The sequence below is a fragment of the Pantherophis guttatus genome, chromosome 2, assembly GCF_059756535.1.
Source record: "Pantherophis guttatus breed Tessera chromosome 2, ASM5975653v1, whole genome shotgun sequence".
Taxonomy (NCBI): Eukaryota; Metazoa; Chordata; class Lepidosauria; order Squamata; family Colubridae; genus Pantherophis; species Pantherophis guttatus.
This window is the reverse complement of record NC_142064.1, coordinates 76,877,287-76,903,284: the sequence shown is the minus strand read 5'-3', so window position 1 is coordinate 76,903,284 and position 25,998 is coordinate 76,877,287. Positions and strand designations below refer to the sequence as shown.

Sequence of the window (25,998 nt, the reverse complement as noted above, 5' to 3'; positions counted from 1 at the left end):
GGTCATAAGTCAAGGACTACTTGTAAAAGCATTGTGCATCATTAATGGTATGATATCATTATCTATCAAATAGGCCAGTACCAATTTGCCTGGGCTACAAGACCTGGAAGGATGCCAGTAGTCAGTCATTCATACATTCAGTTCAAAACACAATCCATATTTATTTCTTTTTAAAAAAAAAAAAATTATTAAACATTTTTTTAAAAACAAAAAGGTAAGTTTTAACACGTTTTCTGTTTCAACAGTTTCGCATCCGACAACAATTTCCTAGTTATACATTTTTCCCTCCTTTTTTTCTACTATATAATTTATACATATACTTCTAATCTTTGTTTATTTACATATATACATAATAATACCCATGTACCCACTTTCATTTCTACAATTTTTGTTTCCTCATATTAACAATTATACTTCAACGCCTATTTCTACCGTTATTTAATTTTTCCCTTCCTTTTATCTCTCTCCTCCAACCGTTCACACCATTTCTCCCACACTAAGTAATATTCTGTTTCCTCTTTTTCTTGTATCTCCTTTGTTAATTTATCCATCTCCGCACATTCCATAACTTTTCTAATCAGATTTTCTAATCCATATTTCTTATGCCACTTCAAGGTTGACCAAATGCCAGAATTACTGTACCAATGAATGTGGGTTGCGTTACAAAGTTACAAGGAAAAATAATCATGAATCCACTCTAGGATTTGCTGAAATCTTTGGGAATTTGCTTAGCACGCTATCATTAAATTTCAATGTGATTGTATGAATTGCATTCAATGCTGTAGTGTGAGAAATCCAGTTTCTCACAATCAATTTTCACTGAATTTGTCCAAGATGGGCTTACTGTTCTAGCAGATACTATAGTAATGTGCTTCTATTGTAGAAGAGATTTTTAATTCAGTCACCTTGCAATCTAGCCTGCTGTGACAAATATAAATGCAATTCCTAGATGAAAGTGAATCGCCATAGCCCTTCTCATTCAAATGCTGCAGAACTTTTGCAGTGCCCATTTTCGTCTACTTTCAACACTCTCTTATTTAGGTGATTACAGAATTGCATGAAATTACGAGCCTTGGTCTTTTTGGCAGGGAGAAAACTAACTACAAAGAAGAACAAACAGCGGCCCAGAGTTGTTGGAATTAATCCCAGTTACTATTTTTGTTGTTTGAAGCCTGTGTTCAAGTCAGTTTTGAAATGTGAGGAATGGGATTAAAACTGCAGTTGAAAGGGTAACATCATTAAGATCTTCCAGGAATGAAGTTGGCAAGATAAGAAGCAGGAGGTTTGCAGGCACCAGATAACTTTAATGTTTACACATCCCAGCTGCCTCCCCTAGCGTTGAAGAATGGCTTTCTGTTGTATTGGTAAAGTGGCAAGAAGAAATCTAGGATTTAAATGTTGCTTTACAAGGCAGATCTTCCTTCTTTTGCATGCGATTTTCTTCCATCCTGCTGAGTTACAATTCAAAAACCAGTTCCTAAAAAAGGGTTCAATCAATGTCTGGAGAGCTGAGATTTCTAACTATGCGGGACAAAACCCAAATATCAGAAAGAACTTTACTATTTCAATTTGCAGATGAGGTTACATTTAAAAATGCTTTCTGGGTAATGAAACTTCTCTACAATAATTAAGGGGAAACATATTCCAAGAAATTTTTTTTTTTTAATTTCAAGGTGGCTCTCCCCCTCTCTCTCTCTCTCTCTTTCTCTCTCCCTCCCTCTCCCTCTTTCTCTCTCTCTCACACACACACAATATAAAAATCTGAGAAAAGCTTTAAAACTGCATGAATCATTTTTTGCTCTCTGAAATTAAATAGCCCATTATATACATTTAATATAGTAATTAAATGTAAAAAGATTAAGTATTGGTTAAATTTCAACAACAAAATTTTAAATATCAATAGATTAGGATTGTACTTCAGAAACTATAAGGGTAAAGCTGAATTATATATATATATATACATACATACATACATACATACATACATACATACATATATATATATATATATATATATATATATATATATATATATTAATCATTTATTAAGTACCTAAACTTTACTAGGCATTAATTATAAATTATAAATTTCAAGACAATCTCTCCACACAGGTTTCTCTTTAAAAGTTTTTATATTGGGTCATATTAACTGGATTTTGAAGAAAAATTGCATTTAAAAACATGAGTTGTCTTGTGAATGAAATTATATGCGAGTCTTAAACACTATGACTATATTTGCTAGAATGAGCTCTCTAATGTTATGCAGTGGTCCTAATTAATCTTTCTTTATTGCTGTTCCACATCTTGCAAAATAAAGCTGGTTTGCCAGTATTGTATGCAAGTACACCACATTTCAACCGCTCATGTATGGGCAAATTTGTGATTTGCTGTCTATCACCCAGGCAATGTTCTGAAAATGAAGGATTGTCCCAGCAGAGAAATTAAGTACTGATGCATGAAAAATGGTTCATTATGAGCAATTCATAATAGCTTTCAGGCAATTAATGCTGTGACAAACAGGGGTAACAACCCATCTTGAGCAACCCATAAACCATTCTGAATAGCTTATCAGCAAAATTGTTTTGCAAGTGTGTTTTTTCCTCTTTCCTTCTTCTCTTGCTGAGAAAGAAGAGTCATTGGCCTGACTGGAAAACAATGGTACCAAGTGGTTGAAGGAGGATTTTCCACATTAATTACTAGTTGTATTTTTTTTTGCCTAAAATGCCATGGGGATTTAATATGTTTAAATAACAGTAATCATCTCTCTCTTTCTTCTCTTTTTTGCAGGACTTGTGTTTGCTGTGCAGGAAGGTGCCTCAGCAGCTATCACAAGTAAACACTTGTATGCCACTGATCTTGACACCAATGCAGATGACTTACAGTTTGTTTTAACATCCCCTCCCCAGTTTGGGTACATAGAAAATATATTACCATCGCCTGGTTTTGAGAAAAGTAATGCAGGGATAAGTATAGGTAGGTCTGTGCTACAGGGAAGGGGCGCTTGTCTTTAAATACAGGAAAGTTTGTACCTTCTTTGGGGCATCTTATATATTGTATATGCTGATAGTTGTCTGTTGGGCTTGTTATCTATCATGAAATCTACTAACAAGATTTCACTGTATTCTGCAGAGAGACTAGTTGAAGATGACTTCCCATATTTATTTGATGTTAACATTGGCTCTAGTTGTGATTTTTCTCTTATTTCTCTGTAACCTTTTCTTTGCATTATATGTGTTTTGTTAGTTATCTGTTCTGTTATTTTCGCTAAGGTTAGAAATATGCATTTTCATTATTTTTCATTCCCTCCCCAACATGCCTAGCTTCATTTCACGTGGAAAATGTGAGGAAGATGCATATTAACTATGTTCAGACCAGGCACAAGAGAATTGAACCAACTACAGACCAATTTATGCTGTACGTCACTGATGGGAAGCATCGTTCAGTGGAGGCACCATTTTATGTCTTAATTAACCCAACCAATGATGAAGAACCAGAATTCATGGCAAGGAATTTTACAGTAAGGAAGGAAATGGTGTCTTAAGGACCGCTTTTAACAAGGCAATATAGTGGTCTTTGCTTTTCCTATCCTGTCAACATTATTCCATCTCTGATCCTCTGTGCATGCATATACAACCATGTCAAGCAAAATACTATGCTATGTTTATCTTCACAATAATTTATTTATGCCTCTTGCCTTTTTACCATCCTATGGTTTGAGTCGCATCATTCGCCTGCACCCAACACTTGCAGACCTCTTTTATTTCTTGATTCTTTTGGCTACCCCCACCCCATCCCCCTTGGGTACCTAAACTTCCATGAAGTCTTGATTGTGTTGTTTTAGCTTTTGGGAGGAGAGTATGGAGGATCAATGGAAAAAGAAAACTAAATATTGCATCTTTACAACCTGCCTAATTGACTGAGTTACATAGGTTCAGTTATGTCGTGGAAACCCAAAAGTATGACACCAATCCCAGATGAGTGTAGCTACTGCAGATGAGTTGTGAATGAAAATTTACTTTTTCACTCTTTCCTTGCTTTTGTCATTCTTGTGCCAATTTCTGCTTTCTTTTTCCTTTTACCTGTTTCAACTCTATTCTGTTAGTACTTTGTGAAGTAAAGTACAAAAAAAAACTTGGGGGAGGGCATCCCTTCATGAAAAGTGAATTTTGATCTTTGTCTAAATATTGGAGCTCACTCGAATTAATTAAAAAGAAGAAAGCCCTTGTTACACTGAACAGTCTAATGGTAATTTACTGAATGATATTCGATTGATCTGTAGACCTGAGAATTCTACTTCTTATCATTCATTTTGTGAAAGAGTTGACTTTTATCTTCTGTTGACTATTCAGGTGCAAGAGGGACAGATGAAGGAGTTGGATCCATCAATAATCAATGCTGTTGATTTGGATGTACCAGAAGATATCCTCATGTTTACTGTCCTTCAACAGCCCCACCATGGGTTTCTTCTTAAGGGAGTATATGGCAACAATATTTTCCATTACAGGCAGGCAATTATTAGTCAACACTATCATGAAATTCAGGTGGATAGTTTCTCCATGGAGATTTTAAAAAATGGTAAGTACTGTATTCCTTCTGGCCATGTTGGTTCTTTGCAACAATTTTCACCAAATAATGGGCAATAGAATACTAAATTGAAAATTAGTAAATGAAACTGAATTCTATTAATAAAAAAATCCTCAGTTCATTAATTAAAAATAGTCTGTTAATAAAACAGAGATCAAATTAGAATAAACAGTCTGTATGAAGGATTTTTCAAGATTTTATATATTGTGTAAATCTTTAAGCCAATCCAATTTCCTATATTTTCAAAGACAGTTGACTTAAGGAATGTTGGGTTCCTTATTTTTTGCCATTTAGTTGTCATATTGGCAATAATTTGCCATATTGTAATATTAATTACAATAACTAATTGAGCAGCAGCAACAACAAATACGGTAACTTATTATGTGTGCCATTTACAAATTTATAAATCTAAATACATTTCTCCTTTTTCTTTCTCCCCTCCTTTTCCTTGTTACCCACCTATATTCTCTACCTTTCAGGATTGAAGCTTGTGTATCTACATGATGACTCTGACAGTTTAGCTGATGACTTTTCAATCCAGCTGTCGGATGGGAAACATAAAGTGTCAAAAGTCATTTCAGTTAAAGTTATTCCAGTTAATGATGAAAAACCGGTGCTGAGCAGGTAAGCCACAAATATTTCTTACAAACTGCTGAGTTTATACGGACCAAATGATTCAGCACTGACTACATTTGTGATTAAAAGAATTCATCTTTGGCAAATAGCCACCATTAACGCTAGCAATGTTTTTCATGTAGTATTCCTCCTCATTGAAGAACATTGTGTAATGAACAGTGAGATAAAAGTTAGCTAGTTCTGAATAGGACACACACACACACACACACACACACACAAGGAGAGGGAGGGAGAGAGACCTTGGATATGCATATTCTAATGGTATACATGCAAGCAAATGTTACATATGATTCCAATTAAATTATTGTTTGGATGGTTTAGGAAGGTGATAAAAAAGCAATAACAATATTAGCATACCCCCTATTAGTCAATCTATTCTTTGGGCCAAGAATAGATTTTTTTCCCCCCTCTGTTCATCCAAGGAGGCAAAACCTACTTATACTGCTATCTATACCAATCATTCTTCAACCTATTTGAAAAAAGATGCTATTAGTTGTTGGAGAGAATACAAAACAAACTTCTCAACAGACCTTCAAAATCCTGTACTCATGCCTTCAGAAGTAAATGCAGAAGGTTCCCAAAATCACCGTCAGGAGAAGAGAATGGAAAGAAAGGATTGTGCAAATTTTCCCTTGCAAGAGAATGTATTGGGCATTTTGAATAATGCCAGGTTGAGTCAGACAATCAGAGCATTCAGGAGAGATCTTCCACAGAGTTAGCTTCCCCCCCACACCTCTTATATTATTCTCCTGACAAGAAAAAGGCGCCCTTTATAAAACACAAGAGAAAGGATAGCAACGGAACTTTTTGCATTGCTAGGAAGTTCACTAAGAGGGTGCTTTGAAATTTGAGGTAGCAGCATTTTTGTAAAAAAAACTTCAAAGCAACCTCCTTGTGTGCTTCCTAGAGGCACAAAGGATCCCATTGTATCCTTGCTCCAGCTGTCTTCTACTTTTTATAATGTGGCATGGTCACTACAAACAGAAGAGGGAAAGGAGAACAGGTGTCCTTCCACTGCTAACACAGATGGACACAGACTATACTGCATTAAAAAAAAAATCTGTTAGAAAGCTAAGATGACTCTCTGCCGAATTCCAAAGGGAATTCAGATTCTATTCACCAACTGTTCTCTGTGCTTTATGTTTAGCCTTGTTAATTGGGATGAATTCACAGGGCAGCAAAAACCCTTTGCAGCACTAACGTTGACTGTTCCATCAGAACACCTAAAAAGCCCTTAAGGGACTTTCTAACATTAAATCTGTACTTTTAAGCATTCATTATGAATGAGTTCTTTTACTGTCCCTTTCTTGCCAATCTCCCCATCATTTTCTTCGAGCAGCAGAGGAATACAGAGAAAAGAAAAGAGCATTTTCTAGACTGAACCCAACAGATAAAATGATACTAGTCCCCAGATAAGTTGGAAAAGTGGCCCTGACTGGAAAGGTATACTGTTACTAGAAATAGTACCTGATAGAATTTCGAGGCGGCTCAACATAGAAAGCATCTCCCCTTGAATGAGGAAGAATATAATTTTTTTATGACATCAGATTTATCAAATGATGCTCAGAAGATGCACGACAAATGCTACAGTGCAATATTTTTGTGATGTTGAGCGTGAGCAGCAACCTCATAGTTTCTAGAGAGATATGAAGTGATGAACTTTTATTTGACAACAGCAGGCTTCAGTTGCTGGTGTGTGTTTGTGTGTGTATGTGTGTGTAGAGCAGAGATCTTCAAACTTGGCAGCTTTAAGACTTGTGGACTTCAGCTCCCAGAATTCTCCAGCCAGCTATATTGGCTGGAGAATTCTGGGAGCTGAAGTCCACAAGTCTTAAAGCTGCCAAGTTTGGGGACCCCTGGTGTAGAGGAACTGCTAGGTGCGTCTGCCTATGAGCTCAGCTTTGAGCCATCATTCCAATACATTTGATGGAGCTTTTAAAAAACAGTCTTGTCCTTCCCCCAAACAAATAACTGAAGCAGAAATGGGGGGCTTACCCTCTCCTTCATTCATTTCATGGAGATCATCCATGATAAATGTCATAATCCGATTTTATCGGATGAGCTACCTCTTTATGATTGCAGGCCAACAACAATGCTTTGCCAAGCAAGCTTCAGCCTTGGGAAAATCCCATTGGAAAAGCAGTAGCCAGTGCAATCCTGCCTTAATGTAATAGAGTGATAAAGGTGCAGACCTCTAGCAACATGTGGCAAGACATGGGAAATTCTGTGGCTCCTTGAAGACTAATTAGTGTAGGATACATATGTTTTTTTTCTAAGACAACAGATGCAGGAGGCTATTCAAGCTCAGGAGCCATAAAATGTCCCATTCTGTTTGTAATATCTATGGGACTTCCATCTTCATACTGGCTTCTCTCCTGATCTTTTAACAGCAAACTAAAACACAGAAAACAGTAAAAAAAAAGTCTTCCCAGTATTTATCTCCATCTCTGAACAATTTCATCAATTTTGTTTCTGTCTTGGGTACAGAGAAAATCCTTTTGACATGCTAGCAGCTCACTTACTAGGAACATGGTTGCAGTTTTGCACTTGATTAGGTTGACTTGAAGGGGTTGGGAGCACTTTGTGAACCACCAAACCATGGTTTGCACCATCAATCTTTTCGGAAGCTTTTTCAATCTAGAGCTAGAAAATAATCATTACTCCTAGCAGCCAAAATGTATGGATTTGTTCTCAAAATTAAGCCTTTTCACAGAAGTACTTATGACCCATAAGTACACAAAGATGTTTATTTTTTTATACCATGTGGCAGCACTTAATCAAATTACTTGAATGAGAAATACCAGGAAATCTCTGATAGGCTTGTGCAGTAAATTAAATGGGAAAGTAAAAAAAAAAAAAATTCCTGGAAAAGAGCAGTAACACAACACTTCTGTTGCCAATGAAACCTCATCAGAAGGAAGTATTTTGTATATACAAAAAAAAGGGGTGTCGAAAATGACAGCCAGAATTCTCCAATCCCTAGGAATAGCAATAGCCCACAAACCCATAGCCACACTCCATCAGGAATTATCCAGAAGAAGACAAGATGTAGAAGGATGAAAGAAACAATATAATTTACAAAATTAACTGTGACAGTTGCAACCAATTCTACATGGGACAAACATCACATCGATTAAAAACCAGAATACACGAACACCAGCTGGCAGCCAAAACAGCATCGATTTGATTGGAGCATTACAAGAATTATTGGCCTGTAGCACATGTTGAGTTCATTGAGGCCTGGAATTCCACAAGTCATTCCATCAACAGACACATCGACTACAACCAGCCTATGAACCCCTCAGAATTCAAATCAACCGCCCTCAACCAACCCATGCAACCCCTCCAACCAGCATTCATCTCCCAGTGACCCTCACCTAACCTGACCTCCCTATCACAAGACCCAGCACAAGACCCTCACCTGATGTGACCCTCACCTGACGTGACCTCCCCATCACAAGACCTACTGACCACACAAAGCCTGTATAAGCAGAAGAACACAGACACAGACATTCCCTAGACTCCACTGAAGATGTTACCTAGCCTGGTAACAAAACATTTGGAAACCAACTCACAAGCTCAGAGAATGAACCTCCACCCTCATTTTACACCCGAGCTACAGATATTCGCCGCTGTTGCAAAAACAACAACAACAAAACCTCACATCCTATCTGTTTAAAATATTATTTGAGGAATCCACTAGATATGAAATATGGCTTTCTAATTAATTTCATTCTTAAATCATAAGAACTGTGTTTTAGTTTAAATGGACTGAAGTGGTAATTTGTAAAGAACTCACATAGGGAAGAGAAAAGGACACGCTTTAGTATGCCTGCCTCTATTTGTCTTCATAAAACTTTCCAAATCAGTTCATAATTTAAAATCTAGCATATATCATTGAACTACAATACCACAGAGCCTTCTCTGCTTGCAGTGAAATTTTGTGCGAATAGAATAGAATAGAATAGAATAGAATAGAATAGAATAGAATAGAATAGAATAGAATAGTTTATAGGCCAAATGTGATTGGACATACAAGGAATTTGTCTTTGGTGCATATGCTCCATACATAGATATGGTTGTTTTTGAATTTTTTGAGTCTTGAACACTTCAGTGATTATTTTCATTTTAAACACACTTACAAAGAATCTTTGTCTCTCTGTTGTAGAAAGGGTAAGATAGAGGTGAATATGGGGGAAGCACAGATAATATCTAGTGCTGTTTTGTCAGCTGAAGATAAAGATACTCCTCGGGAACAAATTTATTATCTGTTTGAGAGAGTTCCAGAAAATGGACATCTTCAGCTTAAGGTTAGTTTTTACTTTTCAACAAAACCAAACAAAGTGTTGAAAAAAGAGATTCAACTCTTGGCTAAGAATGGGAGAGAGAATGTAATCCTTCTATTTCTTAAATATCCCTCATGGGACTGAAACACACTGCAGTGACTAATATAAGTTACAGTGGATATTTCATATAATTCATTGAAGGGTTCCCTGTTTATATCGGAAACGTGAGTATGAGATAATTTTGAAAATCCATCACAGCTTTATCATCATTTTATTTATGATCAAAATGCTTCTAATGTTGAATCTGAACAATGTCATACACTCAGTAGTGGGCTTCAAATCCTAGCGCTACCGTTCGCTATTGGGGTGCGCTTGCTTGCTTTGTGAGTGTGCGGCACTTCTGCCCATGCAGAAGTTTCTGCCCATGCGCAAAGCGTTTTTGATGATGTGTGGGTGGGTGGGTGAAGCATCCCGCCGCTGCTACCAGTTCAAACCGAATCGGGGCAAACTGGTAGTAACCCACCACTGCATACACTGCCAAAGAATGTGGCCTGTTTTCTCAACCGAAACTATTCTGAGTTTCAGTTCAAACATTCAGGAGAGGCTCTGACTTGGAGCCACTTCAATCTAGGAGGCACAGCAGTTGTAGGGACCAGGACAAGCATGGTAGCTGCTGTATATAGAAGGGAAGTATAAGGCACCCTGTTTTAGTTAGGGGGAAGTGGGAAGTCTTAGAAAAGCAACGAAAATTTGGCAACCAATGATATTACAGTTGCAGCTCAACTTGTACCTTATTTTTATATTATTCCAGTTACCTGACAGGGTTGAATCATCAATACTTTGTATGCCTTTGAAACAAATTGTGTTTTTTAAAAGGAGAAATTTGCCTTTTTCTGCCTTCCAAGACCTTAGCAGAAGTAGAGATTGTAGTTTACCCTTATTTATTTATTTTATTTATTTTTATTAGTCATATTTCTATGCCGCCCACTCTCCGAGGACTCTGGGCGGCTTACACCAAAGACAGTATACTAAATAGCATATTGCCCCCAACAATCTGGGTCCTCATTTTACCCACCTCGGAAGGATGGAAGGCTGAGTCAACCTTGAGCAGGTGAGATTTGATCCGCTGATCTGCTGAACTAGCAGTCAGCTGATGTAGCTGCAGTACTGCACTCTAACTGCTGCGCCACCCTTGGCACTTACCACATTTTTGACTCGGTTGATTGTACATAACCTAGCCTTCGAAATTTCATAGTCCCATAGTCAGTTTCACAATGCTTATTGAACTGTACGGCATGTTTAGCAGGCATTTCTGTAACTTGTGTCCTACAAATGAATTTCTTAATGCTGCCACTTTGATATGAATTGTAGTCACCAATTATAAAAACTAGACCTGTATAAAGCAGTCAGGGAAAAAAGTGGATTTTTGAGAAAATTTAAGTAGCCAGAGGATGAGTGAATGTTTTGTGTGATGACTGACTTGTTGATGGGATGAGTACCAAGTTGAAGAAGATTGGATTTCGTTTTAGAACTTGTGTTCAGTAGTAAAATCTTTTTAACATCAGTAATATAATACCAAAGTTATTAGGAGATGGACAGAATATAAATGTTAATAATAATACTCTGATCATGATAATAATAGTACACAACATACTATCTCAAAGTCATGATACAATTTTCCTTCCTAGGTAGGTCATGATTGGTTGACACTGTACAAAGGAATGAAATGCACCCAGGAGAATATAGACGTGAACGCTGTAAGGTATATACACACTGGAACTCTTGGATCAAACAATGAAGACAGCTTCTCCTTTCATCTTTGGGATGGAAGCAACAGATCTCCAGAAGTGGTTTTTCCTGTTGCTATTAAGGATGTGGAAAAGGGTAATTTTATTTTAGATCTTCACATAGTATATACAAAACTAAGAGAATGACCACCCTGGATATAGAGGATGGGAGTTGAAGTGTAGTATAACTGGATGCTCCCCAGTGGGAAAAGCTAATATATATGTATGTGCAATAAAATTTAGCAGAGTATACACTGTCCTGATTGAAGTGGTGCGGTGGCCTAGAGGTGGAGCTCTCGCCTCTAAGAGGCTGCGAGTTCGATCCTAGGTAGAGGCTGATATTTCTCTCTCTGGGCACCATGAGAGTAGATCTGCTGAACAAAACTCTGCACTGGCAACAGGAAGGGCATTTGGCCATTAAGCACTCTGCTAGCTTCATTCAGTTGCCCATAATGCCCACAAGGGATTATGGGGTCATTAAAAGAAGATGATACACTGTCTTGATTGAGGAGGAGGAGAGAGGATGTACTCCAAGATATCTAGAAAGCATCAAATTGGAGAAGGCTTGTGCATTTGAATGTGTGGCAGAATAATATACAAAAGGATGAAGGCTATTGCTGAGCACATTGTAAGCCGCCCTGAGTCTTCGGAGAAGGGCGGCATATAAATCAAATAAAAAAAAAAATGTAGCAAATTTTATGTTCTGGTAAGGGGGTGATAAAAATTGCAACCTGATTCATGATATTGAGAAAGGCTGATTCAAAATATTTGATGATGGTCCATATTTCAAATGTCTTATAGGAAACATTGCAATGTTTATGAGACCGCTCACTGTGTTGATGGGTGACAAAGGTCTCCTGATGACTGATGTCCTCCTGGCGGTTGATGGTACCAAGAAGCCAGAGGAGCTACACTATGTGATTACTTCTCCACCACAGTATGGACAGATAGAATATGTCAGCTATCCTGGAATCTCCATTACAAGTTTCAGCCAAATGGATATAGCAGGGCAGAAAGTCTGCTATGTCCACAGTAATAAAGCATCTTCCCCTAAAGATACATTCAGGTAAGCAAAGAAGAGTCTTATTTTATGTAAAGTGTATTTAATTAGCAAGTATAATTGGTTAAGCAGCAGAGGATTTCCAGATCTGGGTTGCAAAAATCCCGACAACTGTTATATAGCAGCAGAGTATGAGTTTTCTGTATTGCTTTCCTGTCATCTTTCGATAGCCATAGACAAAGCGATATGTTGGACTAGCAGCTAGTGCCTACCAAACGTTTTAGACTACAACTCACATAATCCTTTGCCATAAACTGAGGTTCATAGGAGCTGGGAGTCCAATATTGGAACAAAATGATGCTTAAGAATATATAAGCTAGCTGCTGAATACTCATTGTCCTATACTTTATAGGCAGTTCTGCAAATATAGAATTCAGCTATTAAAGTCTCACTTTTGCATTGTACCAGTTGCTCTTATTGCTGATGTATTTCTGAGCTCAGTTTAATATATTGCTTTTTTGGCAGACAGCAGCACCAGTCTGGGCTTGAAAGTTAAGCAGGTATTATAGGCTAAACTGCGAAGCTGCAAACATCCTGGAAAATGGCAATGAGAGAAAATACATGGCAATACCTGTTAAATTACCATGAGTTAAGTTTAGCTTGAAGGAAAGTTTGCATTGGGAAAAAAAAGTTTACAGCCTTAATCTTCAAAAACTTAAAAGGTGGCACCAAGCCACCTTAAAAGGTGGAACCACTTTCATCCATATCGCTTTAAATTAATAATCCAAAGCCCTATTTGAATCCCCATTTTTTTAAATTGGCAGTCAAAGGATAACAAGTTAACAACTATAATCCTATACCTACCAGACTGATTATCACCCTATATAATGTGTGTTTGCTGAAATTCATGTTGGGGCTGGTGTCAGTTCATTCACAAAAGAGGAGTATCTTGCATTTTAATGACATAGTCAGATTGTCCTGTCTGAATTCCCTTGTGGCTGGCCTAATCCTTTGAGTCTTTTACAAAAACCTTGAAATCATATTATTGTTGATTACTTTTTCTTAAAAGTTTTCCTCGGCTAATAAATGGAATTGTTTTAACTTGTGACTGAGCTAAACATTTAAAGTTGTTTTAATTTTACTGCTGCCTTTTATTGGTTATTCATTCTGAGGTTAATTTAAATTCGATGTTCTATTATTGTCACTGGTGTAAGCTATATGGAGTAGTTTGCTATCCTTGAAGCCAGCCTATACTCTTAAGTATATTTAAATGAACAAAGATTAGCTCCAATTCATGAAATGAGCTGTTGAGGGCAAATGAAATGCACAAATGTTCAAATGTAAATCAAACATGAGTGTAAATGACTTTTGAATATATACTTTGAATGTTTAAAGCTGGGGAAGCATTTCTTTGGAACATTCATGTTTTTCCTCTATTCTTGCTTCTTATTATTTGCCTTCTTCTAATAAACATTCTCCCTATTCATCAGCCTTCTTGGCTAGGTAGCTTAAGTTTGAGTTTTCCTGAGCCTAGACATTGTATGTTTCCTACAGGTCTCTTCCTGTGACTTTTAAGAGCAGCTTCTACTTTCTTTTCTACTCTGATGATATTTAAGAGGGCAAGACTCTGCTAGCTTCTTATAAGGGCCATTAGGAAAGGAAGGTGACATAAATATAGAAAAGGAATAAAATTGCTCAAATAATAGTAGCCTTTTTTAACTTCAGAATTGACCTTTGTTAAATGCTGTTGCACCTTAATTCAGGTGATACAATTAAGATGACATTTCCAAAATGCTAAAATTGTTTTTACATTGTTGCGAGACATATTTTCATTAATATGCTCTAAGATATTCTAATATATTTGCAATTGTATATCTCATTGCCTAGCTGATTAAAAAGCATGGCAGCTAATGAATAAAACAAATCTGTATCTATTAACAGTTTGGTATAAGTTTGCTCTCCTCATTTGTGATTTTTCTCTTTTTAATTAATTAAAGTAGTAGTAAACCTACTCTGATCCAGATTCAAAATGCCAATTAAATACCCATTTAATTGAAATAGTAGATATTACATTTGTTTGCTCGAATACTGAAATGGGTTCCATACTGACCACAGATAGGGATAGATATATGCTTATAGTTAAATTGTAGTGACATATCATCTAGATTTTATGCCCAGTTTATTAAAATCCAGGCCAGTTTAATTTTGACAAAATAATTTTAAGGAAAAGGAAGATATGTGTTCCATTTTAATCACTGTAAATTATGTTCTTGCCTGCTAGAAGTTGGCAAGGTATTTGGTTATACGGTGAAATATAAATACTACGATGGATTATTAAAAACTAAAACACCAAGAGCTGGTGATATTTAATTAAATGGGGGGGATTAAATGATCAGATTTTTACCGTCCGTTAAGGCACTTTATTCCATCATAAACTTACAGCATTGTCTGTTGCTGCTGGCCTGGAAGAAGGATTTGGCAGTGCTTGTTTGGGACAGATGACTTCAAGTGATTAGCAATCTGACATCAGATGCTGGCAGCAGGATGCTAAAAGAAGATGCTAATGTCCTCCATTTTGACACGGTGGATCAGTTTTGTAATGAGCTGGCACCATAGCTGATTCCATTTTTCTGTCGTAAATACCACGACAGATGGCAAGTTCTGTAGCCAACTCACTTGCCATGAACTCCAAAAGCATGATAATGGTGAAATCAGACCATGCAACTTGCCTTCCCAACTAAGCTGGAGAGTTATTTTTCCTAAATCTCATCAGAATTATGAGAAGGTTGGCTGTTCCCTATTCCAGGGGGACACACGGAGAAGACTTAGCATGAAATAAACAGCATGTGGGAGGATAGGAACTCAGCACTTCCCTTCAAAACGAACAACCTTGTTGTCTCGAACAATCTAACAATGCATGTTGTTTGCATGGTATTTATTAATCTATCAAAATAGCAAAGCTCTTCATCTAGTCTCATATCTAAACTGTTCACTAAATCTTCGGCTTGAACCCAGCAACTTTGTTGACCTTTTCAAAGAATAATTTAATATTAATATTTTTATTCTTCTGGCTGGTTTTAATCCAATAGACATGAAGGCAGCAGAAATTCCAAAGTTTATATAGAGAGAACTTGTGTCAACAGAAATGCATCTCACCAGACGGGATGATCTTGTGGAATAATATACATTCCTGGAGTTATTATAGGGGCATTTCTGTTTTGCCTTCTTATAGTTCTTTAATTTTAAGCAGGAGTTGAAGCAGATCAGAGATAAATTTTTCATGACATCTTTGATATGTCTTTCAAATTTTCTTGGCAGCAATGTGAGGATGGTTTGCTATTTCTCTTTTATGTTTTTGCTTTTTTTTTTTCTTTTACTTCTCTTTCTCTGGAGTTCTCATGAAGTTCCTAACCAGGCCTCATCCTGTTTAGTTTTCTAGGCCAAACAAAGTTAGCCACTTCCTGTTGTCTTCTGAAACAACTAAGGATACCTTCAATCAGAAGGCCATTGTCAGTGAATTAGAACATTTTATCTACTTGGTGTTGATGTCTTAGCTCTGAAACCCCCAAAATATGCTTATAATCTTTGTTATTCTGGATGAAAATCTGGTGTAACTAAACTGATTACAGAGAATCAGTTTTCCTCTTGGCACAAATACTAGGTCAGTGTAGGCAGCTGCTGTTTGATGGCACAGAGCCTACACACAAGTTGGTCAATTCTTAAGCAGCAGTAAAAGTGCCAGTAGCTTTGATATCAGTATTACTCCTCTCATCAATAGATCCCGAATTCTATTAATGGAGGCACTAAACTGCAGGCATATAAACCTAATGTATTGACATATTCATGACGCAGGTGTTCAAGGACAGGCCTTCAGACGAAGAAAGACATTTGAATTATAGTTTTCAAATATTTATCATTTTATGCATAGCTTATGCTTGTGATATGATGATTTCTTGGCACTTTGATTCTGTTGTAGTGAGCTAAATGTACCAGTGCTTGAATTTAGAATCAACAATATATCTACAGTAGATTTAGAATTAACACATCTAATGAGTTTTCTTATTTTTGTTGTTATAAAAATGAAATGTATTTATTTATTTAAATAAATGTCAATTCTGATTTCTCTTTGTCTTACTTTGGGGAATCTGTTGTTTCATCAAATGTTAGTATTTTTAAAAACCTGCATTAAATGTTATATGTACTTGAATATACACTGTTCAAAAAAATAAAGGGAACACAAGCAGAAGACATCCGAGATCTGAATGAATGAAATAGCCTTATTAAATACTTTGTTTGTTACATACAATAGTTTTGTGTTCCCTTTAGTTGTTTGAGCAGTGTATAAACTACTGTATGTAAAGAACAAAATATTTAATAAGGCTATTTCATTCATTCAGATCTCGGATGTCTTCTGCTTGTGTTCCCTTTATTTTTTTGAGCAGTATATATTTCTACAAACCTTTGCATTGTACGTATTGTGTATGCACTGAATGTACAGTATTTGAAACTTTACAAATGTTTTTGTTTTAATCCATTTTTGTAAATTACTTTAATGAATATGTGCAGATTTATTATTTTCCTAAAAATACTTTTTCCTATTTTTTTAAAATTGACAAACTATATTGAAAAATATGCAAAAGTGTGGATTTTGAATAGGAAGGTTGCAATTCAATATTGGTTGGAAAACATGAAGTTAGGTCAATGTTCATTCAAGTGGGAATATAAATACATTTCCTCTGCCCTTAGTTGGAACCAGCTTCATAGACAACTAAAGAACTGTTATTTTATTAATGCTCAGGGAAGACATTTTGATTTTTCAATAGAGTTTTGGGGTGTTAAATTGGTCAAATACATTGTATAACTAAAAACCAAGAATCAAATGTTTATGACATAGTTCCATGAATTTTATTTTGAACAGTCGGAAGGCAACCTAATAATATGAAACATGCTAAATAAAATGTTTAATAAAATGTGATAAATAAAATATTTAGTAATTTACTAAAATTATTGGGCAGTGCTGTGGCTCAGCGGTTAAGACGCTTGGATTTGTTGGCTGGAAAGCTAGCAGCCCAGATTCAAGACTTGAGCACCATGCGATGGAGTGAGTGTTCTTCCTTGCCAACCTAGCAATTCGAAAACATGCAAATGTGGGTAGATAGATCGATACCACTTTGGTAGGAAGATAACAGTGTTCTGTGACATCACGCTGGCCACATGACCATGGAAATGTCTTTGGATACCGCTGGTTCAATGGCCTTAAAATGGAGATGAGCACCACCCCCTGTAGTGGGTAACGTCTAGTAGAGTAAAATCCGCAGGAACTCCTTTACCTTTATTAAAATTATTAGTAAAACTTCTAAACCATTGTAGCCCATTTCCACAATGTGTAGTCAGTTTCTAGAATGGAATTTTGAACGTTGTGCCTTTTCAGAGGCTTGAAACGTGCCACAAGAGCCATTTGATCAGAAGTTGGGACTTAATTTTTCTCATAGGTAGTAAGAGATAAGCTCTTCAGTAAAGGTGTCTGTTTCATTTCAGTAGATGGTGCAACAAGAACACATGCTGAAGGATGCCTTGCCTCTTTTTGCCAGATTCATCATCAGCAATGGGCTAAGAACTAAACATGGAGAATTTGAGATCATCTTGGAGACAGTGGATCGAGCTTTACCCAGCGTGGTCAAGAACAAGGGCCTGAGACTGTTCGAAGGCAGCACGGCAGTTCTTTCTCCAGATGTTCTCCAACTTTCAGACCCAGATACACCACCACAAAATCTTTCTTTTCTCCTAACACAGTTCCCACAATACGGTCAACTATATAACAGGGAAACTGGATTATGGCGGCAAAACTTCAGCCAACAAGATGTGGACAATCTGAATGTAGCCTACAGACATGGAGGAGGTGGTTCTCAGATGGACAGGTTTTCATTTATGGCAACAGATGGAGTAAATCAAGGATTTCTTGTAAACAACAAGCTGCAAGTAGATCCCTTGCCGTTTATTATTCAGGCAAGTTCTACATAAATGCCTACATTCATGTGTGCAAACTTAATTCAATATACATGTGCAAACATAAGATATTTGCATTATTTATTTAATAATATTATAATGCAGCCCGAAGCTGTCAAGGGATACCAAGACTAAGTATGCTTATCTTTAAAATAAAACAAAATTCATTTCAGTATGTTTTCTCTCCAGTGCATGCAGATATTTCAGAACCTTCAAATATAATTTGGATTACGTGTGCCTGGCTCTCTATATGATATTAAGTCCAGTTCACAGCATGGATGTTGATTTTGATTATACAAGTGTGTTCAGTTTCACAAAGTAGAAGTTACACATTACTTTCATTACAATCTAATCTTTGACCAGTAATAGAAATTATTTTTTCTTTACAGGTGGATAGTCCAGTAAACACAGCCCCAGAAATTATTCATCTTCATCCAGTTTCAGATGTGGAACTTTTGCACAATGGCAACTATGGAATTTACATTACAATGCGATCCTTGAAAGCATCAGATTGCGATACTGAAGATGATCAAATTGTTTTTAAAATTTTACGAGGACCTCAGTATGGTTACTTGCAAAATGTAACAACAGGTATTGTGTCCTAATAACCTTGTGTCCTAACCTGTCCTATGTAACAAATCTTATGATTATTACAGCTTACATTTCATTAAGGATGTAAGATTTTAAAAATATTTTTAATTCTTTAAATATAAATAACTCAAGGTGGCGAACATACCCAGTGCTCCTTTTACATCCTACTGTATTGTCCCCACAACAACAATTCTGGAAGGTATGCACTGTGCAGGGCTGCGAGAGAGTGACTGGCCCAAAATCACCCAACCATCTTTCATGCCTAAAGCGGGACCAGAACTCACAGTTTCCTGGTTTCAAGCCTGGTACCTTAACCACTGGACCTAACTGGCTATCTTATTCCTTCCCAGAAGGTTAACATTATTTCCCTTCCCAGAAGGGTAGTCTTACTGTGACTAATTAAAAATCATTTCACCATTCTTCCAGTTCTTTTTACATAACTGATGTATTGTGAGAAGAAGAAAGACAGAGGAAGCCTGGGAAAAGTTAGAATTGGAGGATTGCTTCTAGATGCCAATAACATTCTTCGAACGAGTAGTAATATCACTACAAAAGCCAAGTCTGGGAGTAGTCATTGCAGATTTATTATGGAATATGAAAAAATTAGACAACTTTGTCAGTAAAATATAGTTGAGATTCTACAGAAACATATAGCTCCAAGTTGTGTATCTATTTAGATTTTTAAAAAATACTTGGTGGGCTTTTTTTCCTCTATGACTCTGTCCTATTTTGTAAATTGACGATATGTCTTATAAATTAGAGCCAATTTCCCCTACATGTTTGCCTTTCCCCATTGATTCTCCTGGTCCCTTTGTCTGTTCCATATTTGTTGTTCATGTTTACTGGAAAGAACCTCCTTCGACAGCAGCGGTGGTAGCACTAGCAATGGGATTGGTGGAGATCCAGTAGAAGCAAAGAGGCAAATCTGGGAAGGCAGGACAGATTTGATCATAACAGTTCCTACTTCTGCCAGGCTGAGCAGTCATAGGGTTCCTGCCTTTCTGGGCTCTGTACAGAAGTGGCTTTGGGGAAACTTTGGTCAATTCCTTGGAAACTATTTTGAGAGGTCTTGCAAAAGTCTTTCTATAGGTAGTCCTCAGTTACAGAGCAGCAGCAACAGTTCAAAGTTATGACAATGCCAAATGAGCAGTACTTACAACTGCTCCTCAAATATTTGCCCATCCCAGCACCTCTGCAATTAACATGATTATGATCCAGGTGATTGGCAACCAGATTACATTTACAATGGTTGCAGTGTCTGGTGATCATGTGATTGCCATTTGTGACTTTCTCTGCCAGCCTCTCATAAGCAAAGTTAATGGAGAAGCCGGCAAAGAAGGCTGTGTGACATTCCTGCAAGTTGCTCCCTCCCACCTCCAGTAGCAGCCACCCCAGTCTGGCTATGCTTGTATTGGGCTGTAGCAGCCTTTGATACACTTTACCACCCTTGGCAGCAGCCATTCCTGCTCTGGCAGTGGTCTTGCTAGTCTGAGACAGCTGTTTTCATGCCTTCCTGCCCTTCAGAGCACCTTGTGCTGGGTTATGGCAACAGCTTGCTTGCCCTCTCCTCCTCTGGAGTGCTGATCCTGCATCTGACACACTTGCGGTTCACCATAGCAGCCATGTACCTGCCCGTCAGCCTGGGACTTGCAACTTCCTCCTGGCTTCTCTGGTTTTTTTTGTGTGTGTTTGTTTTGTTTTAATTTTGATTTATATGCCGCCCTTCTCCGAAGACTCAGGGCGGCTTACAATGTGCTCAGCAATAGCCTTCATCCTTTTGTATATTTATACAAAGTCAGCTTGTGAGGACCCCCACAACTGGGTCCTCAATTTACCTACCTTAGAAAGGATGGAAGGCTGAGTCAACCTTGAGCCTTGGCGAGATTCGAACCCTGCAGTAATTGCAGGCAGCTGGTCTTAATAACCAGCTTAATAACAGGGTGCCTTAAACCACTGTACTACCAAGGCTGTTGACTTTGCTTATAGAAAACCATGAGGAGGTCCATGCTTGATGACCCAGCATCCTCACTTAATGACAGCAATAGGGACTGCTGTTACTGAGCAATGTGGTCACATGATGTCATGCTTTATGACTGCATGGCTTAGCAATGGAAACTCCAATTACCATCATTAACTGAGGACTACCTGTATTCCCAAACATCTATATGACTTATATATACATGATCATTCATAAGTTTGTATTACATACCACAAAGTTGCATGATGGCTATACAGGATTAAATGTGCTACCATTGCTCTCTGTGCTGGTGGAAACAAAGCGTGAAGTGAATTGTACAACTGTGCATATATCAGGAGATTTTTTGGTGTTTTGAGACCAAACATCTAGGCTAACTCCTTCCAATTTGAAAGAAGTAATCGAAAAACTGATCAAACCATTTAAACCATTATTTTCTGCCATTGACATTAAATTAACAACAACGTAACCCCATCCTACCTAGTGAACTGTATTTCTTTCTTATACATTGGTAGCCACACCACATTTTTCAGTGATTTTTCATTACCTAACCAAATAAAAATTGTTATCTCTAAAAATTGATTGCACCAGGGTTGTTCAAACTGTGGAAGCCTATGTTCCGTAAGTGACTAGGGTGAGTGGGGGGAAAGCAATTTTCTATCAGTACACTTTAGTCTTTTGATCATGGTTTCTGGGATTTGTTTTGATTTTTGTCTTTTAACTAGCAATTTCCACAGCTTGAAAATGTTTGATAAACATTTGGTCTAGATAAACATGGACGCAACTGTTTTTAAAGAACATTTTGATTTTTCTATAATCTTCTTTATTTTATCAGGAGAAAGTATTCAAGAACAATTCAGCCAGAAAGATTTAAATAGCAAAATAATATTTTATGTCATTGATCCTTACTGGGAGGAGAATTCAGATGATCTGGAATTTCAGGTTGCGGATCCTGAAGGACATTCTGCCCTCCCCCAGATGTAAGTTAAGATTTCCTTCCTCTAAATGCTTACATCATTCCCAATAATTGCTGTTTGCTTCCTTAAGTCAGAGCCTGTATGAACAGCTTTGAAACTAAACTAATGGAATAGTTGGGCCTTACGGGTTGATACTGCAAAATCCACTACCGAAGCAGTGACTTTAAAAAAAAAAAAATGTCGCTGTTTTATTGAAAGAAAGCTTTTTGTCCGGGAAATTGCTGCCATGTTGACTCTTAAATGATAGTAATACTTCAAATCCATTTAGATTTCACACTGCACCGATATGCTTTGCCTGGATTTACCCACTGCATTAAGGCATAATGTTGTTAACTTGGTTTGGCTTAATACAATGTGAACCGAGCAGTTGGGTTTATGGCTTAATAGGATATATGAACTTAATCATTATCCTCAGGCATAAAGTTAGGCAAAGCTAAATTCAAGATATCCTGGCAGAGGTGAAATTCAGGCTGAGAAGTTCCTATTGCACAGATAAGGGTGTATCTGCCTTGCTAGGTGACCCCAAATGATGAGTATGGACCACTAACAGCTTCTGGGTTGGCAGGAATAAATATTGCTTTCTATTCATTTCCTGCCTACTTTCATGGTCTGAACTGAAAGCAGAGCTTTCCAGCCTATGTCACTCAAGTATTGTTCCTCAATTTGTCTCCTGTGTTTTGTTATAGACAATCCTCTTTATTTTGATTGGGTACTGCATAGAGACAGAAATGCACTTGAACCAGGGGTGAAATGCTACCGGTTCGCACCAATTCGGGCAAACCGGTAGCTGCGGCGGCGGGTGGTTCAGAGAACTGGTAGCAGCAGCAGCACAAGGCTCCGCCCACCCAGACGCCATTACTTCCTTTAACCAGGAAGTAACCTGTTTTTTACCCTCTGCGCATGCGCAGAAGGGTTTGAGCATGTGCAGAGGGTCCAAGCGTGCACGTGCACTTCCGAACTGGTAGGGAAGGTAAGTAGATTTCACCCAACTTGAACCTTATTTTCCCAGGTTTTCTTCAGGAAATTCTGCTGCAGCTTCTGTGTTGCGAGTTGTTCTGAGTGGCATAAGGCCTCCTCTTTCCTCAATATGTAGGGTTGAAAGCTTATTGTGGATGAGAAGTGTCTCTTTCTCCCCAATTTTAGGAGCTCTGAGGACAATTCATTGCCTAAACTCAAAGCAATCATCTCTTTCTCTCATAAATATGCATTGAATTGGGGAAAAGTAGACACACTTTTTCAGTCTGTTTTCTTAGTGAAGGATTGACAAGCATTATGGTCATTGTGATGCAGGACAGCACCACATTCATGATGACACTGATAAAAGGCGTTTCTATTTGTGAGGGGAAATTTTGCTGTAAATTACTCACTAAAGTACACTTCCATTTGGAAATGGGGAAAGCTACCTTTTGATGTGCTTTTCTGACAGCTAGAGGTCACTCTAGTTCTGGGATATTAACATGTCGCAAATCTATGCAACAATCCTTAGTAAGATTTTTCAAAATGACAAGAGTGTAATTATATTTTGAAAGCTTCCCCAAAACCTGACCTTTTTTTCAACAGTGTTGCAATAACAGCTGTCAGCACATGCTCTGTCTTTTATCTAGCACTAAAATCTGCATACCGCATAAAATGATGTCTTCGAAGGTAGAAACAGTATATTTTGGAAATGTACCAGTGTCATTTAAAGGTACCCCATTTGCATTCTTCTATTTACAGCAGAAGTGATGGACAAGAGGTAGCCCTGTAATGTTGTTTGAAACTATAGCTCACTTCATCGAATGCACAGAGTGACTAAATAGGTATAGCTCAGTTTTAGCTACTCCAAACATCTGATAAAGCAAGCAGTAGTATTTCACAAAGCCTATACTTTTCAATAAAAAGTAGCAGACTCTTTTTAAAATCCTGCTTAGTGTGACTAGTTTTCTTTTTGGGCTTGTTAAAGTTTAAAATAATATGGGGAAACTTCTGTAGGGTGTTACTTTTAATATAATTGGATCAGATTCCCTGGAGGGACAAAATAGGTGGCTTTAACCGAAACCTCTCTGCTGTGTATTTCTTTGCTATTTTGGTTTTGAGCGCAAAAAGGAACACCATGGAATGAAAACAGTGCTGTTTTACCTCTTTTCCAGCATTAATTATATTTATTTTTAAAAAGAAGGTACTGTGTTACTTTCCCACTGAATTTCTGAAATCGTCCGATTTGCTAGATGTAGAATGGACAAGTGGTTCAGGTTGCAGCCTTAATATGAGGGTAAAAATTACTACTCTCTCTCTCTCTCCTCCTCCCTCCAGGTTTGTATGTAGCATTCTTATACTAGGCATGAAGGCCTGTTGGCTTTTCCTTGTCTTTCTGCAGTCTGCTGAGTACTTCATTAGAGAGAAGGCAATGTCACTTTGAGAAGGGAGGTTGATAACATTGGGTCTTTGCCCAAGGGCTGATTGTTGCTGCCGTAAAGTCTACAGCATGTGGATTTCACTCTCATTATATTTAATGAGGATACTTAAATATAACATGTATCTCCATCATCTGTATTCTGTCCTTAGTCAAAAAAAGCAAAATCCAATAAAAATGAGATATTGGTTTCTTTTTTGCTGTTTTCTTCTTATGGTCACATTGTGTGATAGATTAGACTTAAATCGCAGTGACAGTTGTCCAGTATAAATGCCTATGGAGATTCTCAGTCACCCAGGTCATGGTTGTCCCAAAGGTGCTCTTTTGTTTTTTTTTTGTTTTTTTACAAAATTGTAATTGTTCTTGCAGAATTGTAGATATTATTAAATGAAATTATAGATGGAAACAGAAGGAGAATTATTTTGTAACTTTAAAGAAGAAAAACGAAACTCACTGAGCATGCCCTATTACTCTGCCCTTTGTAATGTATCTCCATCTTATTGGATTTTTACCCCACATTTATTGCGTTATAAGTAACTCAAGGCCATGAACATACCATAAAACTTCTTCTTCCTACTTTTCACCATGACAACAAGCCTGTGTGGTGGGTTGGGCTGAAAGTGAGTGACTGGCCCAAAATCACCTAGCTGGCTTTCATGGCTAAGGTGGGACTAGAACTCACAGTCTCCTAGTTTCTAGACCATCACCTTTACCACTGTACCAAACTGGCTTTTCATTTTGCTCTGTTACTCTCACTGAACCTTTCCCTGTTTGTCTTTTTCAATATCTGTCAAACTAACACCAGATTAGGGAACGCCTTCTAGCTTGTTCCTATGTCCTAGTATATAAACTTGCAAGCCAGAGATAAAATCATTTCTATTTGCATGTGCATTAAATCAATAATTTAAAAAAATCTGAGAAATAGCTGTCATCAGTCCAGGCAAAAGCTCTTTTGCTTTCTACATAGTTGTGATTCAGGTATAAAACTACAAATAAAAACACAAGCGAGGCTTAATTTTGATCAGATCAACTGCTTACCTCTCTTAAAACAACTCTTCTCTTTAAAACAGTGACAAACAGCTAGAAAAAATAAATTTCCATTAACAACAAAGAGACAAACCAGGGATTTTTTGGGGGGAGGGGGGATTTTTATGAGATTTCCTTGTTATGTTTTCTTCCTCTCTTTTCCAATAGGTTAGAACTAAAATGGTCTAAAATTGAACTGCAGCAAGGTGTGTATGAACTGTGTGAAAATGAGGAGATGCTATCTTTAAAAATCACCCGATCAGGATACAAGGGAGATTCTGCTTTTGTGGCAATGAAGGTAATTCATCACAAAGGATCATTGTATTTAGGACACACAAATTAAGGACATGCAAATTAACAATATGTCTGCTGACTGGGGTATTCTGGGAGTTAAAGTCCAAAAATACCAACTTTTACCTTCAAACTATTAACTAATAACTATTAGTTATTAGTGCTGTATCCTTTTTTCCTATTTTGCTTCTATTTTGCTTCTAATAGCTCTTGCATTTACCATATAATTCCTCAATGCCTTTTTTTTGTTGCATTGGAATAGCTCAGTGGTGAGCTATGATGTCACCGAACCAGTTCTGCTCCCCCGCCCCCCCATGTTATTCTTACCTTTTATTTGGCCCCACCCCCGATCTATTGCTGCCTCCTAAGTCCCAGCTGATCTGCTAGAAGGAAAAAAGCTGTTTAAACTCTTGCCGCGGGGCTTCAAAGGGCCGCCCTACAGCTGAT

General features: G+C 37.4%; 1 protein-coding gene across 4 annotated transcripts in view; it reads left to right on the top strand.

Moving 5' to 3' along the window:
• FREM1 (FRAS1 related extracellular matrix 1) overlaps window positions 1-25,998 on the top strand; it is an 88,780-nt gene that overhangs the window by 44,080 nt on the left and 18,702 nt on the right. For all 4 annotated transcript variants that reach the window (XR_015732271.1, XR_004590029.3, XM_034410463.3 and 1 more), the window contains 11 exons: window positions 2,788-2,973; window positions 3,321-3,517; window positions 4,350-4,575; window positions 5,064-5,208; window positions 9,389-9,530; window positions 11,195-11,390; window positions 12,095-12,359; window positions 17,885-18,299; window positions 18,689-18,890; window positions 21,701-21,845; window positions 25,429-25,558. Coding sequence is in view for 2 of the 4 variants with exons in the window: in XM_034410463.3 (XP_034266354.2) it covers window positions 2,788-2,973; window positions 3,321-3,517; window positions 4,350-4,575; window positions 5,064-5,208; window positions 9,389-9,530; window positions 11,195-11,390; window positions 12,095-12,359; window positions 17,885-18,299; window positions 18,689-18,890; window positions 21,701-21,845; window positions 25,429-25,558 (2,249 nt within the window). In the remaining 2 variants the exon portion in view is untranslated. The remainder of the gene's footprint in view (window positions 1-2,787; window positions 2,974-3,320; window positions 3,518-4,349; window positions 4,576-5,063; window positions 5,209-9,388; window positions 9,531-11,194; window positions 11,391-12,094; window positions 12,360-17,884; window positions 18,300-18,688; window positions 18,891-21,700; window positions 21,846-25,428; window positions 25,559-25,998) is intronic.